A 27008-nucleotide genomic window follows, 5' to 3' on the forward strand; every position below is an offset into this window, starting at 1 on the left:
CAAGTCAAGAGTTCAGAAACAGAATAAATAGGACACTAGTGACCTTATTCTTCTATTTCCACCATCCCTCAACTTGGGTCTCCACTTCTGTGAAAAGAGACTGATGCAAAACATATTTCTTTTCATTTTTATATCCTGGAATGTAAAATTGAGAGACAGAGAGGGAAAGAAACAAGAGACGCTGAATTCTTTCTACACATGATACAATGAAGTTGAATAATGTGAGGTTTTAATTGTTCTCTACAAGGGCGCTCTATTGAATAGCATGGTTAGCAAACTGCATTGGCCCTCTCTCTCTCTCTCTGCAAGGCAAAATGAGATGGTAGGTTCTCAAGGGCACACCCGCCAACCGCCCTGCATCAGTCATTCTCTTTAATGAGGCTCCTCCATTCAGACCCCATTTTCTTATGCACAATTCATTTCATAAAACGGCCGCAGCTGCAATTAGGAGTGGGGAATCCAGGCATATGTTTGGGTTCGAGATGCGTCCTGGGTGATTTTTCAAATACTTTGGGTTTGGCAAAAGCCAAGACACATTCTGTCAAGTTCTTTTTCCCCTTCGTTTTTAAGCCCGTGTGTATTCAAGAGAAATGTGGTCCATCTGATTCTCATTCATTTTCGCTTGACTCAACAAAAAGTTGTCTTGGAAGAACTAGAAAATGTCCAAGCAGCAAGTCTAACCCCTTTAATGGAAGCCTTATTAGAATCTCATTCTGAGAATCCCAGACAAACGGCTTGACATGCTCCCAGTGGGCCAAGCGTCTCCTTTCTCTGGGCCCTTCCTCTGCTCACCAAGCCTGGACGTCCTTGCCCTTTCCGCTCCCCAGGCTGCCTCCTGTGCGCAAGCTTTCTTCCTTACCCAACTTGCAAATAATGGCACGGTCCTCTGAGCTCCCGCTACACCTCCCTCGTGGTGCTGAGCCTCCTTCCTTCCATCCCGCTTTGTGCTGCAGCTCGCTGGCGAACCACGTTAGCCAAGCGCTCACTGATGTCTGCTTCAGTGTTAAGCCCTTGACCTTAATTAAAGGCCTTCACAAGAAATGGCAGACAAAAATTGGCATTTGTGGTAAAGCTCTTGCCAAAAACATTAATTATTGTGTCTATCAGTGTCCCTACGTGGGCTTCCAGGTGAGAAGTGAACTTGAGGTTTAAGGACCAAAATAACCACGTGTGTCTTCCTCTCTGGCGATCAGAGCTATGGAACGCGGCTTGTTCCGTTTTTTTGTCTCGGCAGCCAGGAAGCTGAGCGACAGATTTGATACTCAATCATAGCAACTCTAGCACAGGCTAGCTTCCCATTTTTAAAAATCAATAATAAACTTGGTTTTCTATTTCTCTCTTATTAAATTAATAGAGGAAAAAACATAATATTCACAGTCAATTCGCAGTGTCCGTAAAGAGGCAGAGTAAGATATTGAGAAGCTATTCACACAATCCCCAGCACCAGCAAAAGCAAAAAACAAACAAACAAACAAACAAATGAGAAGCTATTCCCGATGACTTCTTCTGTAGAACAGGGTTAGCACTGGAGAGAGAGGAAAAGGTTTTGCCTTGAATCTTAGACGTCTTAGGAGAGAATGTCATGCTTTGGACCAGACAATCCCAGATTCAAAGCTGGGCTCTGGCTAGGAACACAGCATTAAGAGGGGCAGTTCTTTATCTGTAAAATGGGGCTTTGTCCGCTATTGTTCTGTGGTTGTTTTGAGGACTGGTTCAGAGACAAGCTGCTTGATACTGCAAATTGCCTACCTTTTATTTATGCATGTTCATGAGAGGGGATATTGTGTGACCAAGACAACTGAGGACCAGAAGCTGTATTGCAGGAGAACATGGCTAAAGGGATGTGGCTGATACTCTGAAGTGCAGGTTCTTCAGAATCACAAAACATGGAGAAAATAAGAAGAAAAGGTAGAGTCTATGCTCAAAGGCAGAAGGACACAATAGCACTTACCTGTCAAAGAAACTGCAGTTTATTTTAATTTTTTTAAGTTTTTGGTAATGGGGATTGAACTCAGGGGCACTTAAACACTGAGTCACATCCCCAGTCCCTTTTTTATGTTTTATTCAGAGACAGAGTCTTACTGAGTTGTTTAGGGTTTTGCTAAATTGCTGAGGCTGGCTTTGGACTCTCAATCCTCCTGCCTCAGCCTTCCAAGCTGCTGGGATTTCAGGCATGACCACCATATCCAGCGAAACCTCAGCTTAAAGAGATTTTGACCCATCATTGAATATAACACGTGAATGATGGAAGAAATAAACAAGCATTGGCTTTTAGCATCTAAATTGTCCTAGAGTTGTGGCACAATGTTCCAGTTTGCTTTTTGGTGCTGGGGATCTAACCCTGGGCTAATCATGAGCTCTGCCACTGAGCTACATCTCCAGCTCCTACCATGGTTTTTATCAAAATAGAATAAAAGTACTACTACTGGGACTCAAGGTGATTTTATATGTCACACAGAGAAACACACACTTACTATTATAATTATTATGCCTTGACTATCTTATGTATCATAAAACGTTGAATTGCACATCCAAGTTGTAATACTACATGCATTTTGGTTAAGTGTGTTTTCAAGTTTAAAAAAAAATAAAATTGAGTGAATTTAACACTTAAAAAATCCTTTTAAAACTGGTAGGACACACATATACCAGAAATGTTGAATGGCGTTCTAGAATCACTGAAGTGTGGAAAGTACTTCATGTGGATCTTGAGTCACTGCTTGACTTAAGGGAAGTCATGACACTGGGGCCCTTGAACTCCTGGCTCCACATCACCCTCCTACGTCACTCTGCAGGCCCCTCGGGGTGTCACATGGGCCCATCCACACAGCTGGCTCTCTCCTTCACGTCAAATCTGCGGCCTAGACACCCTACTTCCCCACCCACCAGGTGCCCCTGGGCAGAATCAGTCTTCTGGGGGCTCTTGCAACCCTGAGCACCCCTTTTTGTTGGCATCATACTTGGTCCCTCTTGCTACTATTCCTTTCAGGGTGTGTCTCAGGCAATGTCAGGTTTACCTCTGTGTCTTGAGTCCCTAGCCTGGAACATTCCATGAAGGAGAAGGAAGGAAGGAAGGAAGGAAGGAAGGAAGGAAGGAAGGAAGGAAGGAAGGAAGGAAGGAAGGGAGGAAGGGAGGGAGGGAGGGAGGAAGGAAAGAGGGAGGGAGGGAGGGGGAGAAGTGAGGGAAGGAGGGAAGGAGGGAGAGAGGGAGGAGGGAAGGTCATTGTGACCATGATAGACTTAAAAATTTAGGGGCACAAGTATTTCTCTTCATCATTTATTGTGGCCCAGAGGTCACAAGGAGAGTAAGACAGTCCTCTCCCTGCCACTCTCCCTGTTCATCCCAAGCAGGCCAGCTCTCCCTTTTACAAGCTTTGAAATGCTGGGTGCTACTTCTGGATCTCAAGTGTCTTTCAAAGGCCCGTGTGTTATATGCTTATTCCCCAGGTTGGCACTACTGGGAGATGATGGGATCTTTAAGAGGCCGGCCTAGCAGGGCATGGTGAGCAGCTTCATGAGGTAAGCAGTTTCTTCAACCACATGCTCTGCCATGACAGACTGCCTCGCCATAGACCCAAAGGTAAATGGGCCAAGGAACCGTGAACTGAAACCTCCAAAACTGGAAGTCAAATAAACCTTTCCTCTTTTTAAGTTGATTTATCTCAGGTATTTTGTTACAATAATAAAAAACTCACTCTTACATCATGCATCCTTCTTTGTAACAGTTGTGGCAGTTTGTCTTTATTTTCATGATGATTTGATTAATGCTTTTCTTCTGAAAATAGACTGCAAGCTCTCTGGGAGTTGAGATTGCATTCTTGTTTACCACTAATTTTCCCAGCCCTGAAAATACATAGCTGGCACTCCCTAAATATCAGCTATATGAATGAAGGAATGGATTTTTCTACACATACACACCTCTGGTCTTCTGGCTCTTACCTAGCCAAATAGGTCACTGAAGGGCAGGTAGTTGACAAAGACCAGTATAAACTCTCATGTTTGTCTTTTCAGGCAGATGCCAGTGCTTGCCAACTAGAAGAAAAAGTCAAAGTGGTAAATGGAGCACTGACATTTTTAGAGCCTGATGAAGGCTTGAGAAACACAGAGCAAAAATAAAATTTTAACAGGTAGACAGTCACACACACCTGAAATCTTAGCTACTTATACTACGAGGCTGAGGCAGGAGGATCCCAAACTCCAGATCAGCCTGAGCAACTTAGCGAAACCTTGTCTCAAAATTTTTAAAAAAATATTTTTTTAAAAAAATAGGAGAGATGGGGATGTAGCTCAGTGGCAAAGCCCCATAGGTTCATTTTCTAATACCACCAAAAAAAAAAAAAAAAAAGAAAGAAAGAAAAACCTCAGCAAAAGAGTATTGATCATGTTCTTTGAATAATTTTCCTAGCCATCAAGAAAAAAAGAATTTTAAAGAGGACCCAGGCAACTAGGGAACATAAAAATATGCCAACAGCTTCTCAGAAGTGGGAGAAGTCCGAGACCACAGAAAGAAAGACGAAATAATTGGTGTTATATTAAAAGGAAGGCAAAGCCACTCTAAGAACTGCTTTTGTCTAGGCAGACGACAGATATTTTCAAGCATCAAATCTCCTTTCTTTTTTTTTTTTTTTTTTTTTTTTTTTGCGGTGCTGGGGATCGAACCCAGGGCTTTGTGCTTATAAGGCAAGCACTCTACTGACTGAGCTATCTCCCCAGTCCAAATCTCCTTTCTGAGCTCAGTGTTCAGCAGAGTTTCCAGGAGAGCTAGGAAGATGGGCTGCCTCTACCTGGAGAGCCAGAGGTGCGGCGCTCTTGGCAATTGGTCCACTGAGACTTTCTGGCTGGGGCCATCCAGACAGACAAGACAAGAACCCATCTAAACACACAGATGACTTCAGACACGTTGAGCCTCACAGGACTGTTCCACTCCCTCCTTCCTATTACAGCTGAGGGACCCAACATGCAGACAGAGCCGAAGACTGACCCATGTTCACAGGGGCAGTGAAGTTCAGAGTAGAGCTCAGGCCTGCCAGCTCCGCAGCCAGCCCCATCCCTGAGCACCCTGCTCTGTGGCCAGACAAGACCCAACAGCAGGCCTCCGCCCCCACCCGCAGCAGGCCGAACAGAGCCCGCTGGTTGCCAGTTCTGTTTTCGGATCGGCTGTTTTTTTCTTTGCTCCGTGCACACTGGTCTATGGTCTATTATCTCTTAGTGGTTTTTCTATCCCCACAGGCATTCCTGAGGCATCTGCAAATAGTACCCACTTGGAAAAAATAGGCACCAAGTTTCTTGGCACTATTTTATTTTCTTAAATATCAATGGGTTTGCCGGGCACCATGGCACATGCCTACAATCTCAGCTGCTCAGGAGGCTGTGGCAAGAGGATCACAAGTTTGAGGCCAGCCTTAGCAACTTGGCTAGGCTCTAAGCAATGTAGAGAGACTCTGTCTCAAAAGTAAATGAATAAATAAAAATAAAGTCCAGGGATGAGGCTCAGTGGTTACATGCCCCTAGGTTTAATCCCCAGTACCACAGATATAACATAGAGAGAGAGGGAGTGGCTGGGGGTGCGCAGATCTCAGCTGGTTTTCAGGCAATCTAAACTGATCCTGTCACACAGTTGTAAACAGCAAGAGTGTTGTGGCTGGCTCCTGAGTTCCTTGAGGGCAGGAACTATCTCCTATTCGTTCATGAGATCCCAGGGCCAAGTCCAGTGTCTGGTTCAGAACAGGTCAGTAAAATGAGAGGTCATCTGAAAATCACACAGAATTTGCAATTGAAGCCAGAGAGAATTGGGTTAGAACCGTTGGGCAGCTTACAGTTACCTGCTCTCTATGGGCTTCAATATAACACAAGGTTCTAGGGAATGTAGCTCAGTGGTAGAGAGCTTGCTGCTGGTAGGCATCAGGCCCTATTGAACCCCCAGCATCACAAAAAATAAAATAATACAAACCCCAGTTGCCTTCTAGAATTGCTGCAAGGACAGAAGATCAATGGAAGGGCTACAAGGTCAGAAAAAGCTCCTTCCATGGTAGCCTTTCAGTGACCACATCCTGCATCAATGTTTTTGCTGCAAAAAAAGTCAAATTTAAACGGGTTCTTTTCTAGGAGATGAGCAAGAAATAAAGAAAAAGGAACAACAGATGTGATTCCCCAGCCAGCAAGTGGTCAGTGTTTCCTTTGCTATTTATTGTCAGAGCTGAGAGCCTGTTTTAAAGCTGGCCCTGCCTCATCCCATCTTCTGCTTCATCTCGCAGTGAAGTCATAACGTTGGGCTTACTCTGTCTATTGACACAGAGAGCCTGTGAGTCACAAATTCAACAGGATGACTTTGCAGCAGTATGATTGACTGGAAAATGTTCCCTCATCTGGATTTTTTTTTTTTTTTTTTTCAAGCAAAGGGACACACTTATTTTTGCAGCATGGAGTGCGGCTCTATTTATTTGACGTTGGTCTCTTTGACATTCAAATTGGTCAAGGGAGGGCTCCCAACGTTCATGTTTTGCCTTACGATTTGGCATCTATTTTTCCCCCTCCCTATCCTTCTCCTTCTCCTTCCTGCTGACTCTTATATCTAAAGCAAACAGTCCCAGCACAATAGTTAGATTGCACTTGAATTTGGTGTTTACTTGACATTTACACACTGGCTATGCGGGACAGCTCAGTCATTCCAGAACAGGGGCTCAGCCAGCAAGGATTGTGTTCGCCTTGGGCTCCCTCCTGAGCAACCCAAGCTCCCAAGGTGGCTAACAGTGACTAGAGAAGTGGCTTATCCTGACTCTTGTTCCTGAATCAGGGTATGTTAGGTGACGCGGGGCAGACTGGTCATGGTGGTACCTTCTTCCTCTTCTCGAACCCGTGTGCACACTGTCACTGTATGCTAATCCCTGCTGCTAGATTTCCTCAGGATCAGTTGTAGACGATTAATTTGCTGAACTTCCTCTTCAGTTCTTCCATTTCTTTCCCCATACGATAATAAGTACTTTACAGGACCATTGTAGGTCTATGCGTCCTGAGGCTTTGGGTCTTACCAGGGGAAGGGGCTCACAGAGGGGCAGGTTCCAGGGCTTCCTGCATCAGTCTGATACAGGGAAGGAGCTTGGACTTGCACTTGGCCAGGAGTCAGGACACCTGTTTTCTCATCCCAGCTCTGCCAACATGTGGCACCGACAAGTTACCTCTGCTCCCCAGGCCTCTGTTTCCATATGCACAGAGGGGGGGCTCCGATTACATTCTGATGTTGAATAACTTCCATATCTGCACAGGTTGGAGGAAATCCAAAGTACTGACATAGAAATCTGACGAGCCCAAAAGTTGATAAAGAAGATGCTGACTTTTTCTCTTTCTTTCTTTTTTTTTTTTTCTTCTTTTGGTCCTGGGAGTTAAACACAGGTGTGCTCTACCACTAAACAACATCCCCAGCCTTTTTAAAATTTTTTTTATTTTGAGACAGAGTCTTGCTAAGTTGCCCAGGCTGGCCTGGAATTTGTGATCCTCCTGCTTCTGTCTCCTGAGTTGCTGGAATTATAGGGATAGGCCACCATGCCTGTCTCCATGCTGATATTTAAAAGAAACAGTAAAAGAATAAGATCATAATAGTGATCCTGGGAAGCATGTAAAGAAACCAAAGTTTGGGTTGGGGATGTAGCCCAGTGGTAGAGTATTTGCTTGCCAGCACTTGCAAGGCCCTGGGTTCAACCTACAGTGCAGCTGAAAAACAGATAAATAAAATCCATACCTTAATAGCTTGTCAAAGAGAACAGACACTGGTGTACATTTTTTGAGGAAGAGTTGGAAATGGATTGAAATTTTTTGAAAACTAATTTCTATAATTTGACTCTAAGGAATAATTGAATATGTATAAGGGTGCACATAAATTTTACAATAATGAAAAACTGGAAACAAACTAAATGTAAATCAAAAGAGGATTGGTTAAATACCAGTATTTGGAAATACCATGTTTAAAACTATAAGGTATATCTGTGTGTATGATAAACTGTTAGATGAAAAATGAAACAAATTTACAAAGCTCTGTGCAAATGATAATCCATATCTTCAACATACATTTTAATATTTTCATATGTGCATAAAAATTCTGAAAATGTAGACACTAAACTATACAGTGTGGTTGTATCTGAAGAGGTGACATATGGGTCTTCTAAAATTTAGACACATTTATTGATTACTTTTTTTAAAAAACATGAATTAATTTCTGAAATCAGAAAAGAAAAAATCACCTTTAAAACACAAAATAGTCAGGTATGGTGGCACATGCCTGTAATCCCAGAGACTTAGGAGGTCGAGGCAGAAGGATTGTAAGGTCGAGGCCAGCCTAAGCAATTTAGTGAGGCCCTAAGCAACATAGTGAGACCCTGTCTCAAAATAAAAAATAAAAAAAGGGCTGGGGTGTGATTAAGCACCCCTGAGTTCAATCCTCAATATCTAAATAAATAAATAAATAGGGCTGGGGATATAGTTCAGTGGTAGAGTACCTGCCTTGCATGCATGAGACCCTGGGTTTAATCTCCAGTACTGGAAAATAAAAATAAATAAAATAATAGAAGCAGCAAGGGGGTTTTGGTTAAGTGTGGTGTAATGCACACACTTTCTGATGCTGCCTTCTGGAACCCTGTTAAAATAACTGTAAAGAAATTGAAAAGGTAAAACCAGCCAGGGCAAAGTGGGACCTACAAAACAGACGGACAGATGGACACAGACCTAGAGGAAGCAGATTTCAAGATACAAGAACCCTGAAGGGCTCATGAAGTTGAGGCATCAGGTAACGAGCAAGTGGGGTGCGTGTGGGGAATGAAAACGTGCTGACTATAAAAGTCTATATAAGATAGTCGGGCCAGGCATGGTAGCGCACACCTGCAATCCCAGCGACTCAGGAGGCTGAGGCAGGAGGATCCAAAGTTTGAGGCCTGCCTCAGCAATTCATCAAGACGCTGTCTGAAAATAAAAAATAAAAAGAGCTGAGATGTAGCTCAGTGGTAAAGCACCCCTGGGTTCAATCTCCAGTAATGCCAAAAAAAAAGTTCTGAAACTTATCCATCCATATCCACTTGCAAGCAATTGAGTCCTAAGATTCCTCTCCATCCCTGGGCCCAGAGTGCCAGAACCTGGGCAGAAGGTTTGAGGTTTGTTCTCCAGAGAACTTGATCCAAACTGGCACAGTGGCACACGTCTGTACTCTCAGCTACCTAAGAAGCTGGGTGGGGAGGATCACAAGTTCGAAGCCAGCCTCAGCAACTTAGTGAGACCCTATCTCAAAATATAAAGGGCTAAAAAAAATATATATATAAAGGGCTGGGGATGTAACTCAGTGACAGAGCACCCCTGGGTTCAATCCCCAGTACACACATGCCAAAAATAGTGATGCAGGGTCTCTGGAGGTGGGGAAGCCAGGCAGAGCTGAGAACAGGCAAGGAGGTCAAAGGACAAGCCACTTACAGGACAGTCATAGCACAGGTTTCCCTCCCTGTATGGGCTCCAAGACTGCCTCACTAACTCGTCTGCACTACCCTGGGCTAGCTCCTACACTCCGTGCCCAAGGCCTCACGCATGCTAAGCACATAATACCCCTGAGCCACACCCCAGCCCCAGACTGCAGCTGTGGGGTTTTTGTTGTTGTTTTGATACTAGACATTGAACCCAGGGGTGCTTCGCCAATGAGTCACGCCCCCAGCCCGTTTTTATTTTGAGGCAATTGCTTAGGACTTCCCTAGATTGCTGAGTCTGACTTTGAAGTCACAATCCTCCTGCCTCAGCCTCCAGAATTGCTGGGATTACAGGTGTCTGCCACCAAGTTTGGACAAAGTGCAGTTTTTTAAACTGTAAAATGGGATCATTTATTCAAAAAATATATCTTGAGCACCTACTAGGTGCCAGAAAACTGCATTACATTCTAGAATAAGAGTAAGCCAAGCAGGGACTCTACCCCTTGAAATCTGTTTCCTAGTCCTCTTAACAGCATGAATCTCACAAGCAGGTGGTGAAGACAAAATAACTTTTTTTGTTCTTTTTACTTATACATGAAAGTAGAGTGTATTCTGACATATCATACATACCTGGAGTATGATTTCCCGTTCCTGTGGTTGTATATGATATGGAGTTTCACTGGGCATGTATTCATATATGAACACAGGAAGGTTATGTCCCATTCATTCTACTGTCTTTCCCATTCCCACCCCCTCTCCCTTCCCCCAATTCTCCCCTATCCAGTTCAGTGAACCTCCACTCCCCACCCCACTCCACCTATTGTGAGTCAGCATTTCCATATCAGAGAGAACATTGGCCTTTGGTTTTTCAGGATTGGTTTATTTCACTTAGCATGATAATCTCCAGTTCCATCCATTTACCTGCAAATGCCATAATTTCATTCCTCTTTATTGTTGAGTAATATTCCATTGTGTACATGTACCACAAGACAAAATAACTTAAGGCATACAAAGTGCTTAGCACAGTCCTGGGTACAATCTCAAAGAGTGCTAATGGTAATTTGCAATTTGAATATCCCTGCATTTTCCAATTCTTAGAGAGTACAGCAGATCCTTCCAGTATTCCTTCCAAGAAAGACAAGGTGAGAACTTTGCCAACATTGTCAATCAGGATTATAATTCTTCGGTGGTGAACTTGACTTTGAAATTCCCCTCTGTCTTGTCTAACTCAAGACTAGCTTATATGGCTCAAGGTAACTGTGTGGATTTAACAGGACCCAAAAAAGGTCTTTGCAAGTCCTGGCATGCACTCAGAAAGTGCGATTCCCAGTTTGTACTTAGTGCGATTCCCAATTTGTACTTGGTCCTACTTCAGACAGTGTTTGTGGCAGAGCATGATGGCACACACCTGTAATCCCAGCAGTCAGGAGGCCAAGGCAGGAGGATCTCATGTTTGAGACCAACCTGAGCAACTTAGGAGAACTTAAAGACATAGCAAGATCTTGTTTCAAAATAAAACATAAAAAAAAAAAAGAGTTGGGGATGTGGGTCAGTGGTTAAGTGACCCTGGATTCAAATTCCAGTACAAAAAAAAACCCCAGTGTCTGTGAAGTCTTAAATGACTCTAGTCCTTGATTCTTGCATCTACAGTGACTCTGGGATGTTTGGGGAAAGAACATACCATGACAAAGCACTGCAGTCTTCAAGGTATTACATCAGCTCTGGGTTGTGGCTCAGTGGTAGAGCGCTTGCCTAGCATGTGTAAGGCACTGGGTTTGATCCTCAGCACCACATAAAAAAAATAAATAAATAAACTAATTAATTAAATAAAGGTATTATGTCCATCTACAACTAAAAAAAAAAAATTAAAGAAGGTATTGCATCATTTCCCAGAACCAATTTCAAGCTATGTCAAGTTTCAATGTCAAGTTTCATTGATCAAGGGAGAAACTAACATTAATGCTACTTCTTCTTTTTTTTTCTTTTTTTTTTTTTTTTGGTACTAGGGATTAAACCCAGAGGTGGTTTAACACACTGAACTACATCCCCAACCCTTTTCAGTTTTTATTTTGAGACAGGGTCTCACTCAGTTGCTTAGGGCCTTGCTAAATTACTGAGGCTGGCCCAAACTTGAGATCCTCCTGCCTCAGCCTCCCCAGTCACTGGGATTACAGGTGTGTTTCAGCATGCCTAGCTAATGGTACCTTTCCTATGGAATATCTCACTTCATGTTCACAACAAACAGCCTTGTGAGGCAGGTACATTCATAGACCCATTTTATAGCCAAGGTAAGTACAGAACTGGATGATGTCACTTGCCCAAGATCTCTAGGCTGATAAGAGGCGATACGGGGCCTAGAGTCCAAATCCTCAGGTGGCAGAGCACCCCACCATCCCTATGGTCTCTGCCCACTTATTCCCTGCTCTTCCTTCATCTCTCAAAACCCAATGAAATCTGACAAGAAGCCCTGCTTAATTAAGTCATGGCAAGAGAACTCAAAAGAATTAAACTGAGATAATGACGCCCTAATCTGCACTCAGATAAACCAAAGATATTGTTTTGTCTTGAAAGAAGCCCAAATGAGTTTCTTTTTTAAGGGAAAACCAAGTTTGTTGAATGAAACATCAGAACATTTAAATTCAGCCTTTCAGTGTTTCCCACAATACTTGGCTCTGATAGCTTTGTTGGTTAAATTTAGCAACCAGAAAAATTCATCAGTCACTGACTACAAAGACTGAGGTCACTCTGAATTGATGGCCTTTTTGAATATCTATTATAATGTTGGGAACTTCTCTAAGATGAGGTAACTCTTCCAGGGGCTTCTTCCTCCAAGATGCTTCTGGTCATCCCTGGGCATAAGACAAGGTTGTGTCTAGATCGGAGTAAACCACTTTGAAACAATGCATCCAACACCACAGAGGTTTTCTGATATTGCCGGAATATTCTTTTGGCTTTTTTGGTTTTTTGAACCTTAGTACTCACCAACCTTCCAGCACTCTTCCCACTAGCCAGTACATTAAAATCGATTAACAAGCACAATGAGGGAAAGAACCAACCACAGGGTAATCAAATGCATTGTTAATTTAAAAAAAAAAAATCATTTCCCTGACTCAAAGAACATAATGTCATATTGGCAAAAATAACCCACCCTCTTGTCCGGCCCACGAACTGAGAAGAAAATTAAACACAGCATTGCTTGCTTCTTGTTTGCATTTCTCAGGGTGTGAAGCATTCATTTCCAAACCCTCCCAAATCCTATGCTTTCCATAACACGAAAATGTTCTCTTTAATCCGACTTAAACCAGGGAAGTGAGTTTTCCTCGGAAGGATGACATGGTCCTAGCCCAAGAATCTGAGGCACTGAGGCTTTTAGATGAAGAAAGTAAAATCTTAGAGAGTATAATGTCTCAGTTCTCCCTTGGACCGAATTTTCCCCGTCTTCCCAAAAGAGCGCCTGGTGGACCAGGTCAAGAAGAAAATTCCAGCAACAGGCTTTCTCTGCCCCCCTTGCTTTCTTTGCTACTTCATTTAAATAGTTTTACATTTTTCATTTTCATTTTAAATTAGGATACTTTTGAGTTTGCTAGCTCATTTGTTTTTAAATGCTATTTCCAATGTCTGTGGTATCTAAAGAATGTTCCTGGTGGTCTCAAAAAGTCACACCAGATAAAGTTGGCTATTAACTTCTAATTTCCTTTATTAACAGAAATCTTACTGCAATGTCTTACTCTTTCTAAATATTGCTCCCTACTTCAACAGATATTTGAGGATAAGCAAGCTAGCTGGGCACAGTGATACAGGCCTGTAATCCCAGCTACTTGGGAGGCTGAAGCAGAGAGATGGCAAATTCCCGGCCAGCCTCAGCATTTGAGTGAGACCCGGTCTCAAAATAAAAAATAAAAAGGGCTGGGGATGTAGCTCAGTGGTAAAACTCCCCAGATTTCAATTCCCAGTACCAGGGGTATGGAGGTGGGGGAACCAACCCCCAAATTAAATGTTTTTAATATCTCATTACTATCTCAGGACAAACTGAAGACACTAAAAAGCTGAATTTTACCTGTTGCCATCCAAATAGTACTTCAAAGATGTTTAAGCTAATCCCATTAAGGTTTTTGTTTTTTGTTTATTCAATGCTGGGGATTGAACCCAGGGTCTTACACAAGCAGAGTAGGCAATTGTTCTACTGGTTATCCATATCCCCAGCCCTCAGGTTTTCTTTTAAAATAGCTTAGTACTGGGCCTAAGAGTTTTTGTCCTAAGAATGTAACTTAAGTGATCAAACCTAAGGGTTCACAAAAAGGATTTTAATTAAATTTCTGAGAATTGATTTTTAAATGTCTGTGATTCATTTTCTGCTCTAAAAACTTCAATACCCCAAGTTTGGGTTTTGAAAGGCAATGAATCTGGCTGCAGAAAAGAGTCGACTCTCACTCCATTTGGTTTTGGTTTGGGTTTTGGTTATTTCTGTTTGTGTTTTCAAGTTTGTGTTATTACAATGCCTTGACGCTGCCTGTTCTCTCCCTTTGTCCAACTGTTTTGAGAGGACAGAGTTAAGAAGGATTTTATTTTTTTGTCTCCTTTACAGAACTTTTCAAAGACAGAAAAGGAGTGGGTGGAGGAAGGGAAGGGATGGAAACCAAGCCCGTGAACTCTCAATGACAGACACCACGTTTCGGAGGAGATGGGGACAGGCTCCAGGAGCAGGTTCGCCCACTTTGCTCACTGTGCAGCGAACAGTCACTGGGCATCTGTGCTGAAGATGGCCCAGTGGCAAAGGAGCTACCCACATGCAGCCAGACAATGCAAGTCCTCAGAGGAAACGTCACCACGCGGCTTTACTGGAGCTCAGAGAAGAGACCCACAGACAAGGGACAATTAGGAAGGACTCTGGAGTTTGAGTCAGACGAGGGCTCTGCGGGAGGAAGGGCATTTCAGACAGGAAAAACAGCTGATGAAAACACACATCACGTATTCAGAGATTTGAAAGAACATCCAGTTAAAAGTTTAGGGTGGGTGGGGTTGGTCTCTAGAGATGATTCTGGAAAGTTTATCTAGGGCCAGATAAAGTAGGAAACATTTGGTCCACAAGGGTAAGCAGTTCTGAATGGCTCCTCTTAGGCAAAGGGAGCTCTTGAAAGGTGAGCCGGGGGGACACAAGAAGCAGGACTGGGGTGACTGGTAAGCAAAATGGATGAGATTGAGCAGGGGTAGTCCCCTGGGCCATGGGGGTGCGGGAGGGGGCTACAGCCAGGATTAAAAGCTCTAAATGAGCAGGGACTGAAGCAAGACAGCACTGAAGCAGGAAAAAGATAGCAGGAGGTATTTCAGAATGGAAATGGACCATCTGCATGAATACCCGTATGCCCAAATCAAAGAAAACCAGGAAGGAGCAGGGCATGGTGGCTCAGGCCTGAAATCCCGAGACGGAGGTAGGAGGAGGGCAAGTTCAAGGCCAGCCTTAGCAATCTAGCAAGACCCTGGCTTCAAAATAATAAATAAAAAGGCCTAGGCATACAGCTTAGTGGCACAGCACCTATCATTTCAATTCCCAGTACGACAAAAAAGGAGAGGGGGAAAAAAACAGGAAAAGAAAGAAGAAAAAAGGAATTGAGGGAACTTTTAGGAAGCTGGGAGAAGAGTGGTGAAATTATGAGTCTGGGTTGATTGTGGTTCTTGATAAGAATGGGGATCAACGAGCCCATGGTTGAGAGCTGAAAGACCAGCTTCCTGACAATGGGTTGTTCAAAAAGGAAAAGTACTTTACTTATTCATTCAACAAATATTTATATAGCATGACCTCCCTCATGCTAGGCAGGCACCAAACTAGGACCTGGGGTTATAGCAGTGAACGAAACAATAGTCCCTGTCCTCATGACGTTTATCTGTGGCGCACTGGAGAACACTGGTGATACTAAGAGCTATTAGGTATTAAGCAACAAGTCCTATACTTACTTAGAAGATCTTATTTGATCCTCATCACTCTAAGAAACAAGTTCTTTGGATATCCCCATTTTACAGAAGAGGCAAAGAGAGGCCTAGCTGGAAAGCAGTAGAGTCAGGCTAGGAAACTGAGTGTCAAAGCCCACTTTTTGGGGGGTGGGAGCTGGGGATTTAACCCAGGAGCCCCTTACCACTAGGCTATATTCCCCCAACCCTTTTCTTTTCTTTTCTTTTCTTTTTTTTTTATTTTGAAACTGGGTCTCATTAAGTTGCTTAGGCCTCACTAAATTGTTGAGGCTAGCCTTGAATTTGTGATCCTCCTGTCTCAGCCTCTCAAGTTGCTGGGATTACAGGAGTGTGCCACCGTACCCTGCTCAAAGTCCACTTTCTTAACTTTTACAAGACTGGGATTAAAGCTCTGCTATTCAGGAGGTTGAGGTGGGAGGATCACTTGAGCCCAGGATTTCAAGACCAGCCTAACATGGTTAACACAAGACCAGTTTAAAAAATGAGACTACAAGGAGGTTGAAGTTTACATGGAGATTGGAGTGGAAGCTAAGAAAACCTTAGCCACCTTAGCAAAGTCGCAAGCCCCCTCACAGTTATTAATAGGGATTTCATCCAAAGCCATGTGGGTACTTAAAAATCAACCCTTGTAGCCAGGCATGGTGAAACATACCTGTAATCTTAACTACTCAGGAGGCTGAGGCAGGAGAATTGCAAGTACGAAGCCAGTCTTGGCAATTTAACAAGATTCTTTTTCAAAATTAAAAGTAAAAAAGGACTTGGTATGTAGCTTAGTGGTAAAGCACCCCTCAGTCAATCCCCAGTACCAAATTAAAAAAAAAAAAAAAAAAAGTTTTTTAAATAAAAACATTTCTTGCCTTGACCTTTTAATAAAAGCAGCTTTTGCTGAATCCTGTAGCACTTATACACAGACAGGCCAGGCCAGGCGCCCTGAGTGCTCTGTGTGCCCTGAGCCATTCCCAGTTATGAGGGCTGGGTCTTTCACTTAATGCTGGAGCTCTCTTCAATCTGTCACACTCCTCCATGGTGCCACATTAAACCCCTAGCACTAATGGCTTCCATCACATCACCTGCCAACAAACGAAGTTTGTGCTGGAAGAAAAAAAAAATTTATAACTCCAAAGACATTATTAACTTCCATACCACAAAACTTGTAATATCAGTTTGCTGAAATAAAGTCACCAGTATTTAATTCTCCTTTAAAGGGTGTCTTCTATTATTATTATTTTAGAGTGCAATTTAGTCATCAAAGGTTTACTCAGACTCATGTTTATAAATTATATAGGGCAGGGATTTAACTCTTCTGGCCCTACCTGTTCTGAACAGAGGGAGGGTCATAACCTTGTGTCACACCAGGCACCTGCCTTGAAAAGCCATGATTTGTGAACTCCAAGTTCTTACCTCTTCTAGAAATCTGGGTGAATATAGAGATTTCCCTTTATGATGCAATCAGAGGAATAACCAGATAGTTGCCTGCTAAGAAGAGGCTCCAGTTTTTAACCTTCAGAAGCTCATTTGGAATCTTCATCTTTTTCAACTAAGTTTCAGAATCTTGTCTTAATTATATGACATAATAATAGCGGCTTTCCAATTCATCTGTACAATATTGCTTTTTCATTGTGGCGGTCACAGTGGGCTTTTTGTTTTGTTTTGTTTTGTATTCTTTGAGGGGGGAGGGATACTGCCTTAGATAAATAAAAGCAAAGCAGAAAGGAATCTGGTTCACTGACTACTTAAGTCGTAAATTCCAAGTTCTGACTTATATGTTTACATCCCGAGGGTGATGGCTGCAATTCAAGGGCTCATCCAAGTTCACCAGGGTTTAGGGGGGCCTTGGGCTTAATGGAAAAGTGGCGAATTTCCCAGGCAGTCCTCAAGTCCTAGCATCCCAAATGGGTTTTGCCATCATAATGAAAGGGGTGGGGGATGGGGTAGCAGGTGTTTTCCTTTCTTCATTTCTACGTTTGAAAGGGCGATGTTTTCAAAGAGGTAAAGTAACTGGCTTGACCCTCTGGAGCAGGGGCTGAACCTCCGTTTCCCCGCCGAATCTCGCTTCCCACCCCCAGCGGCTCGCCCTCGCGCCCCTCAAAACCGAGCTGGAGGATGCTCACTGGCGTCCAGCCCTTGATCTTAAGAGAGTCCTGTCGTTGGCAGAGTGACCTGACTCGATTCTTTTGGGGCGAGATACATTCCAAGAATGTTTCTGTGGTCGCGAGGAGTGGAAAAATCAGGGATAACAAATACTCGGAGGAAATCTAAGTTACCAGGATCGCGGGATTGAAACAGGTGAAAACAACAAAAAGTACGTGGCAATGGCGTTCCATGAAGGATGAGCGCGCACGCTACTTGGGGCTGGAGCTTCGACCCCTATTCCCAGTGGCCCTCTTTCCTTTTCTTTCCTTGACTGACAACCGCCGGGAGCTGCAGCGGTCACTGTTGAGGGGGCTCAGAAGAGAGGGCGCGGGCGGAGCCGGGCTCTGCGCGCCGGAATCCAAAGTAAACACCTCGCAAGCCTACGTTTAGCAAGTGATACTGAACACCACACTCACGTTTGGAAAAAAAAAAAAAGTACTGTTTGCAGGGATGACGGCGAAAACATTTCCCGGCTGGAAAATTACCGTTCACAAACTAAGGGGCGAGTGGGGTGGGGAGGCAGCGTTAGAAGACTGAAATAACGATCGCCTCTTCCTTTCCTCCCCTCGGTGGGCATGGACAGGCGTGCCAGTTCGGTGTGCACTTTTTGGGAATCTGGGTCCCACCTTGGTCACGCCACTTCCTGGTCCCTGGCTACTTTCCAGCTAAGTCCCTTTTGGTGGGCTCGACCTACCCGGAGCCTAGGCTTAAAACAGCGAATTGTCGTTTGACCTCTACTTCGCCATTTCACCTCTTTATGACTCAGTTTTCCTATCCATAAAGTGGAAAGGAGAGTGCGTAGCTTGTAAAGTGCTTTGAGATGCCAGGTTGAAAGGTGTCTCCCCGCCTCACAGTACCTCTTCTCTCTTCCACCCACCAAAGCAAATCTTGAGTTCTTTCACTCCTTTAAATATTAAAACCGTGACTTTCTCTCCACCCTGGCCTCTTTCCGCCTGTTGCAGGCGCGGAACACTCCTCCAGACTAGAGCGCTGGGCACCCGCCTCCTCTCTATCCCTACCCCCACCCAGTAAGCAGCCCCGCGAGGACCCGTGCGAGACCAGGCCCAGAGCCTACCCGGGCTCTGCGGGGCGGGAGCCCGACTCCAGCGTGCGTATGCGAGAGAGGGCGGGCTGGATGAGTCACGCGGATAATCGCGCTCTTCTTTAGCTCGCAGAGAGCGCGGCGAGCGCGTACGCGAACAGAGGTGGGATCGCGTCACCTTCCCCCCTAGCCCCCATCAGCCTTCTGGGTAGCAAGCTTCGAACCCTGAGAAGCTGACTCTTGCCAGCACGGAAGAACCAGTCGCGCGGCCACCGGACCTGCGCCGGCTTCTCCGCGCCCAGCGCCGGAGCCGTCGCCGTCGCCGCCACCGCCGCCGGCGTCAGCACGGCTCCAGCCCGCCAGCTGCCGGGCTGGCGTCACGACCCAGCCCGGCCCCGCCCGCGCCCCTCCTTCTCCCCCGCCCCCACGTGCGCCGAGTTTGTTTATTTAGCTGCTATGGCAACGCGCGGGGGGGTTGAGGGGGGCGGGGAGAAGAAAGGGAGGGGGCGGGGTCTGACGGCGGACCCTGGCGCGCAGCGGGAAGGAGGCGGGGAAGGAGCTTCACGAGAAGTTATAAGTAAGAAGCGCGCGGCGGCCGCCGGCAGTTCCCCGGCCCGAGAGATCGAGCGCGGCTGCGGGCGCGCGGGGAACAGAGGCGGTGGCGGGCGGCGGCGGCACCGGGAGCCGCCGAGTGCCCCTCCCCGCCCCTCTGGCCCCCCACCCACCCACCCGCCGGTGGCCCGCGCCCATGGCCGCGCGCGCTCCGCGCAACCCCCAGGACTCCGCGCCCTGTGCCGCCGCCCAGCTCGCAGCTCCGCGCCACCGCGGCCATTCTCACCTGGCGGCGCCGCCCGCCCACCGCCCCGGCCACAGCCCCTGCGCCCACGACGACAGCCGCAGCGACCGCGACAGCGGTGGGGGACGCTGCTGAGTCGAAGAGAACTCAGCCTGGCCACCGGACCTACTTACTCGCCTTGCTGATTGTCTATTTTTATAAGAGTTTACGACTTTTCTAAAACTTTTGTATACAAAGGAACTTTTTAAAGAAAGACGTCTTCAATATATATTTAATCCAAAGAAGGATCTCGGGCAATTTTTGGTTTTTTTTGGTTTTTTGGTTTTTTGTTTGGCTTTTGGTTTTGGCTCCGTTTCTAAGCTTTTCCCCCCTCCTGATTTTGGGGTTCGGATACCCCAGCTGCTTCGGGCTCCCGAGGACCTTCTGGGCCCCACATTAATGAGGTAGGTGAGTTGCGAGGCATCGGTGGGAAGGGGAACTAGTGGGACGTCACTGGAGCCTCCGTGGAGAGTGGGTCTTGACTCCTGCCTCCCTGTGCGCCCCGCAGGCAGCCACCTGGCGAGTCTGACATGGCTGTCAGCGACGCGCTGCTCCCGTCCTTCTCCACGTTCGCGTCTGGCCCGGCGGGAAGGGAGAAGACACTGCGTCCAGCAGGTGCCCCAAATAACGTAAGTGTCGCGCAGGGTTACAGGGAGCACCTGGTGGGTTTCTCTGGGTGGTACGTGGACGAGCGGAACCGGAGGTCACTTAGAGCCCCCTGACAAGAAGGAGTGGCCACTGCGCGGACTCCACAGCCTTCCCAGGATGGCTTCCACGCCCTTGGGTCGGGTACGTGCGTGTGGTCCCGGCACTGCGGTGCCGCCAGGGGCGCACAGCGGGTCTTCACAGGTACCCAGGCGCGCGGGCGGTAGATTCCGCTGGGCCGGGCCACCCGGCGGGAGGTAACCAAGTCCCCAGACACCAACTGGGCCGAATGAGCTTAGCGCGTAGGCGGCCCGGTGGCAACGGCGCACCGGGAGAGTCGCGGTGTCCCAATTCCGGGGCTGGCAGGAGAACCTCAGGGATCTGGCCGGGGAGGGCCCGAGGCTGGCCGGCCGCGGCGCTAGCTCAGGTAGTCAAGCAGACACAACATCCAGATGCATTAGCTCCCATCGAACCCGGGTGTTGACCGAGATTGCATCGCTGGCATTCGGAGTCCCCCGGGGCTTTCTGCCCTGCCCATTTCTAAAGTCTGGGAGGTGCGGGTGCGCTCGACTCGCCAAGGATTCAGTACGTCGGGTGGTTACAGGGGACCACCAATAATGGTCTCTCTCCTACCCTGTTCCCACAGCGCTGGCGGGAGGAGCTCTCCCACATGAAGCGACTTCCCCCGGTGCTTCCCGGTCGCCCCTACGACCTGGCGGCGGCGACCGTGGCCACAGACCTGGAGAGTGGCGGAGCCAGCGCTGCGTGCGGTGGTAGCAACCCGGCCCTTCTACCCCGAAGGGAGACGGAGGAGTTCAACGATCTCCTGGACCTAGACTTTATTCTCTCCAACTCATTGTCCCATCAGGAGTCGGTGGCCCCCACCGTGTCCTCGTCGGCGTCAGTCTCATCCTCTTCTTCCCCGTCGAGTAGCGGCCCTGCCAGTGCGCCCTCCACCTGCAGCTTCAGCTATCCGATCCGGGCCGGGGGCGACCCGGGTGTGACGCCAGGCGGCACCAGCGGCGGCCTCCTCTATGGCCGGGAGTCTGCACCCCCTCCCACGGCTCCCTTCAACCTGGCGGACATCAACGATGTGAGCCCTTCAGGCGGCTTTGTGGCCGAGCTCCTGCGGCCCGAATTGGACCCAGTGTACATTCCGCCGCAGCAACCGCAGCCGCCAGGTGGCGGGCTGATGGGCAAATTTGTGCTGAAGGCATCGCTGAGCGCCCCTGGCAGCGAGTACGGCAGCCCGTCGGTCATCAGTGTTAGCAAAGGCAGCCCTGACGGCAGCCACCCGGTGGTGGTAGCGCCCTACAGCGGCGGGCCGCCTCGCATGTGCCCCAAGATCAAGCAGGAGGCGGTTTCCTCGTGCACGGTCGGCCGACCCCTAGAGGCGCACTTGGGCGCTGGACCCCCGCTCAGCAATGGGCACCGGCCTAGCGCACACGATTTCCCCCTGGGGCGGCAGCTCCCCAGCAGGACTACCCCGACACTGGGTCCCGAGGAACTGCTGAGCAGCCGGGACTGTCACTCTGCCCTGCCGCTTCCCCCAGGATTCCATCCCCATCCGGGACCCAACTATCCACCCTTCCTGCCCGACCAGATGCAGCCACAGGTCCCGCCGCTCCACTACCAAGGTCAGTCTAGGGGATTCTTAGCTGGGGCTGGGGAGCCCGGCGTGTGCCCGCTCTCCGGGGCCCACGACATGATGTTGACCCCACCTTCTTCACCCCTAGAGCTCATGCCACCCGGTTCCTGCCTGCCTGAGGAGCCCAAGCCAAAGAGGGGAAGAAGGTCGTGGCCCCGGAAAAGGACCGCCACTCACACTTGCGACTATGCCGGCTGCGGCAAAACCTATACAAAGAGTTCTCATCTCAAGGCACACCTGCGAACCCACACAGGTAGTGTGACAAGCCGAGGAAAGGCGGCGCATTGGTGTCCCAGGGCTCATAGGCTAGCTGTGAACACACTTAAGGCCTCCTTTGGGTGCTCGTGGTATATATATCTCCTTCATCTCCTGGATCTCAGGAGAGGACAGCAAACCGGCGCCTGTTCTTTTGCCCAGGAGCCTTTTGCTTGATGGATGATATCTGCTTGACTATGCAGTTTTGTTAGATCTTTAAAAGGCAGGGAGATTCCCAGCGGCATGTGGGCTTCTTAGCTTGGGCAAAGCGTTGATCTAGTAATCAAGAAATTATATTTGGCACTGCAAAAAATCTATGGCTTTTTTAAAATCAGGTTTTAATTTTCTGGATTATTCTCATTGATGGTTGCCTTTTCAGATTTACTTTCCTGTTATTTTTAGTTCTAGTTTTAATAATTAGATTTTATTCAAATTCCAATAATTAACTGTTATTGTTTTTGGGATGTTCCTAAGATCATTTAGATATAGTGTTCATTGAAAAAAAAAAAAAAACAAATGTTGGTGGAGTGGGTGGAATATAGCCACCTGTGGCCCTAGTGGGATAGGATACTTTGGCTTCCTTTGGTCAGACAAACTGTCAATATATCCAAGTCTATTTACACCACTGTGTGGATTTTAAACATGAAAACATTGGCGCTGTAGCACTGTAGGTTTGGGTGGTTTGTATGGATTTACTGCTTAAGTACTGTTCCCCTAAAAACAAGAGCAAATGCTTATTTACTATTATGATCTGGAATTTAATGTGGCCCTTTAGTAGTATAAAGACATTTCTGGATTCTTTCAGAAGGGATCATGTGGGGAGTTGATTTTCGCATGTGGCCTCCCGTTTTTAAGGAGGTCACTTCTTGGTTCTGGCTATGGCTTCAGCAGCTTTCTCCCCCATTTCCCTCCACAGGTGAGAAACCCTACCACTGTGACTGGGACGGCTGCGGGTGGAAATTCGCGCGCTCTGACGAACTGACCAGGCACTACCGCAAACACACAGGGCACCGCCCGTTCCAGTGCCAGAAGTGCGACCGGGCCTTTTCCAGGTCGGACCACCTGGCCTTACACATGAAGAGGCACTTTTAAATCCCAAATAGTGGATACGACCCACACTGCCAGAAGAGAATTCAGTATTTTTTTTTTTAACCTTTCCCACCGTCTTCCCACGGGGGAGGAGCCCAGCTGGCAAGCACTACAATCATGGTCAAGTTCCCAACGAGTCAGCTTGTGAACGAAGCGATAATCAGTAGAAAGGAGGAATGCAAAAGACAAATCAAAGAACAGATGGGGTCTGCGACTGGATCTTCTATCATTCCAATTCTAAATCCAACTTGAACATGCCTGGACTTACAAAATGCCAAGGGGGTGACTGGAAGTTTGGATATCAGGGTATAAATTAGATCCGAGAGTTGGGGGTGGGGGGAGGGAAGACCAGAATTCCCTTGAATTGTGTTTCCATGCAATATTAAGCATAAAGATCACCTTGTATTCTCTTTGCCTTCTAAAAGCCATTATTATGATGTTAGAAGAAGAGGAAGAAATTCAGGTACAGAAAATGTGTTTTAATAGCCTACGCGATGGTGCTTGGTGAGTCTTGGTTCTAAAGGTACCAAATGAGGAAGCCAAAGTTCTCAAACTGCTGCATACGTTGACAAGGAAAATCTATTTTTGTCTTCCGATCTACATGTATGACCTAAGTCAGGTAAATACACCTGGTTTACTTTTACATTTTTATGCAGACAGTCTGTTATGCACTGTGGTTTCAGATGTGCAATAATTTGTACAATGGTTTATTCCCAAGTATGCCTTAAGCAGAACAAATGTGTTTTTTTCTATATAGTTCCTTGCCTTAATAAATATGTAATATAAATTTAAGCAAACTTCTATTTTGTATATTTGTAAACTACAAAGTAAAAAAATGAACATTTTGTGGAGTTTGTATTTTGCATACTCAAGGTGAGAATTAAGTTTTAAATAAACCTATAATATTTTATCTGACCAATGATTTCATCGTTTTTGTTTTTGTTCTGGGAAAGCATGTAACCGATTTCAGTTTATACACATTAGAGTAGAGGGCATTTGAGAAGTATGTTAAAAAGCCACCTTGTTCTCAACAGAGGTTGTACAGGACTTGTTTTTTAAGGTACTTAGTTTTACAATCAGTACCATCAGAGCTGAGTACTGAAAATTATCAAATTAGAAAACATCTGGTCTGGATTGCTCTTTGCAAATGTACATAAAACTACACAAAAGCAGTTTTCTTATTTGAATGTGATTTTTCAGGTAGAAGCAGCTCAATTATTCTGTTCAGTTTTAATATTCATGTTTATCAGTAAACATACACATTCCAGTTTCTCATTTAAAAATATCTTCATGGTTTGTCTTTAATTAAAAGTGAGTGAAAATATACAAGTTTTCTCTCTCTGGAGGCCTGCTCTTGTGCTCCCCACGAAATGTAACAAAGGAATCTTCCCCAGGCAGACAACCATAGGAACAGTTCCACAGTGCCCTCCTGAGGATTAAAGGATCCATTCATTCTGTTTGTGACTGGTTGTGTGTGTGTGTGTGTGTGTGTGTGTGTGTGTGTGTGATCCTCAAAGAGGTCTGGAGGAGTTTCTAGCAGATTATTTTAAAACTTCCTCAACCCCTCTAACTGAAGACAGGGAAACTGACTGAAAAATTAAAAATTAACTCACTCAGGGTGCTTAGAGTGTGGCTCCGTAATAGAAGGTGCCTGAGTAAGATTCTTGTGTTCCATCCCCAGCACCCCTGAAATTATTTGAATTAACAAAACTAATCATAAATTTAAACTTTAAACAGTGTTTTTGCAAGTTCATAGCATTTATATTTCTGTAGTTTTTTAAGCCTCAAAGCTGCACTATTTTAATCACAAGTATCTTGAAGTGGGAGCCCAAGAGTGAAGTAAATTCATCTGTGGCTGTCACAGAATGGGAAAGCATTTGTGACACTTGTTGACACCACAAAGGTGATGTGACTAACAAGATCATCAAGGGAGCAGAGCTATCATTTTCTTTAGAGTGCTTATTAAGTATCCATTGTATCTAGTGTCCAGAGGTATGTTGGCTCCATCATACACTTACCAATGGAATTGGTAATTCCAGAAATTCACCAGAGGCTCCTGGTGGATCAACACAAGGTATTGTCTTTGGCTTTTAGAGTCTAGCACAACTGGAAAGCATGGCATGAGTCTTTGCTTAAAAGAAAACAGGTGCATCAATAGGATGGAATTTTATGTGGCCAAGAACATATTCAAAGCATATTTAATGACATGGAAAATGCTCATGGTATGTTAAGTGGAAAAAGCCGGATAGGAGACTATTAACAGTAAGATTCCAATTGTGTGCCTTTTTGTGTGTGTGTGGGGGGGGATAGAAACAAACCGAAAATTAATGTTTAATTGGAAATTGGAAGGAAATGCCAAAATATTAAGACAGGTCTCTCAGCTTAAATTTCCCTTTTTTGCAATTTCTAAATATTCTAAAATAAGTGCACTATATATATAAAAATATTTTAGACTTTATTTTTAAAAGAGCAATTAAAGTTATGAAAACAACATTCTAACACATTTTCCTTGGTGTTAAATTGCGTTCATTGCTCTTACAATAATTCACTTTCACAGAAACTTCTGGCACAGTGTCGATGTATGAAAATGGTTTATTGAATGATTGCTGCCATCTTTTTCAGTAAATGCCTATTATTCCAGATAGAAGAAACAGCATGATAAACTGCCAAAACATTTTAAATTGATTCAAATTTTTCTGACATCATAGGGAAACATTGCCACTCATTAACTTTTTGTAATCTGGAAAAGAAAGCTTCAATATCAAAAATGAATGGGGAGGATTTCCCAAAAATGTAACAGGACAAGACACTATTTAACATATACAAATAGTTCAACTATTTGCTCTCACATGTCAGCTCTGTACTCCTAGGTGTACGGTCATTACGGTGTCATGGAGTCATTTATACTGGATAATAAAAAGCACCTAATAATTGAGATGCCTGCTTATTATATATTCCTTATGACATTTAATCTTATATGTCCTAGATTTTAACTTGTGTGCATACACACAAAGGACTAACAATAGTGGTTTCTAGCAAAATACTCTTTTGACAAGCACACATACCTAACTCTAGCAATCATGTTTTGATTTATAAAACTAAAACTGGACTTTGACCATCTCAAGTATGGTCAGGGGGAATAATTCTTTTCAAAGATTATTCCAAATTTTAGAGATGCAAAACAGTATTTCATAGTTGGAGATAAATAATTTTTACATACAATTTTTTTTTTTTTTTTTTTTGGTACTGGGAATTGAACCCAGGGGCTCTCAATGACTGAGTCACATTGCCAGTCCTTTTTTATATTTAATTTTGAGACAGGATCTCGCCAAGTTGCTTAGGACCTTGCTAAGTTGCTGAGGCTGGCTTTGAACTCCTGATCCTCCTGCCTCAGCCTCCCGAGCCCCTGGGATTACAGGAGTGCACAACTGTGTTCAGTTTACATACAATTTCTTTACATATGAGGAAGCCCAGGTGAGGCCATCTTTATGTTATAGGAGCAACTCCACAGGGACAAAAAACTGGGTGTGATGGTGCATACCTATAATCCCAGAGGCTAAGGCAGGAGGATCCCAAGTTCAAAGCCAGCCTCAGCAACTTAGTGAGCCCCTGTTTCAGTGACAAATAAAAAGGGCTGGGGATGTGACTCAGTGTTTAAGTACCCCTGGGTTAAATCCCCCGTAGTCAAATAAAATAAAATAAATAAAACAAGCAGTGGTAGTACCTGATGAACTGTGTCATATGGGAGTATCTGAATTTTGCAGCCTGTGTCAGCCACCTAGTTATTGTATGTTCCGGCTTCTGACACTGCATTGAGCACGACTTCCATGCATTGACGAATTTGCAGAGCAGAATTCCCCCTCTACACACACACACACCTCTCCCTCTCCCTCTGTCTTATACAGACCTAGGCACCACCCAGTTCTACATTAACCCATTTATGCACCATTTTTATCA

The 27008-nt window shown here is 45.5% G+C and overlaps 1 protein-coding gene across 3 annotated transcripts; it reads left to right on the plus strand.

Moving 5' to 3' along the window:
* The first annotated feature begins 19204 nt into the window (after window positions 1-19204).
* On the plus strand, window positions 19205-23966 carry Klf4 (KLF transcription factor 4). 3 transcript variants are annotated; one of them, XM_047525759.1, is made up of 5 exons: window positions 19208-19818; window positions 19923-20043; window positions 20706-21696; window positions 21796-21960; window positions 22879-23966. In XM_047525759.1, the coding sequence occupies exons 1-5, from the start codon at window positions 19814-19816 to the stop codon at window positions 23052-23054; spliced, it is 1458 nt and encodes a 485-aa protein (XP_047381715.1). In that variant the 5' UTR covers window positions 19208-19813; the 3' UTR covers window positions 23055-23966. The 3 variants fall into 3 exon arrangements, with proteins under 3 accessions (XP_047381714.1, XP_047381712.1, XP_047381715.1); XM_047525758.1 differs by having other exon boundaries at window positions 19205-19822; window positions 20706-21960; XM_047525756.1 differs by having other exon boundaries at window positions 19206-19818; window positions 20706-21960.
* The last annotated feature ends 3042 nt before the right edge of the window (window positions 23967-27008 follow it).

This window comes from Sciurus carolinensis, chromosome 14 (genome assembly GCF_902686445.1).
Source record: "Sciurus carolinensis chromosome 14, mSciCar1.2, whole genome shotgun sequence".
In the NCBI taxonomy this organism is placed as follows: Eukaryota; Metazoa; Chordata; class Mammalia; order Rodentia; family Sciuridae; genus Sciurus; species Sciurus carolinensis.

Bases quoted from the DNA above. Each gene is read 5' to 3' on its own strand.
- Klf4 (XM_047525756.1), top strand. The intron at 20,044-20,705 runs GTAAGTGTCGCG...CTGTTCCCACAG, and splicing joins CAGCAGGTGCCCCAAATAAC to CGCTGGCGGGAGGAGCTCTC. The intron at 21,961-22,878 runs GTAGTGTGACAA...TTCCCTCCACAG, and splicing joins ACACCTGCGAACCCACACAG to GTGAGAAACCCTACCACTGT.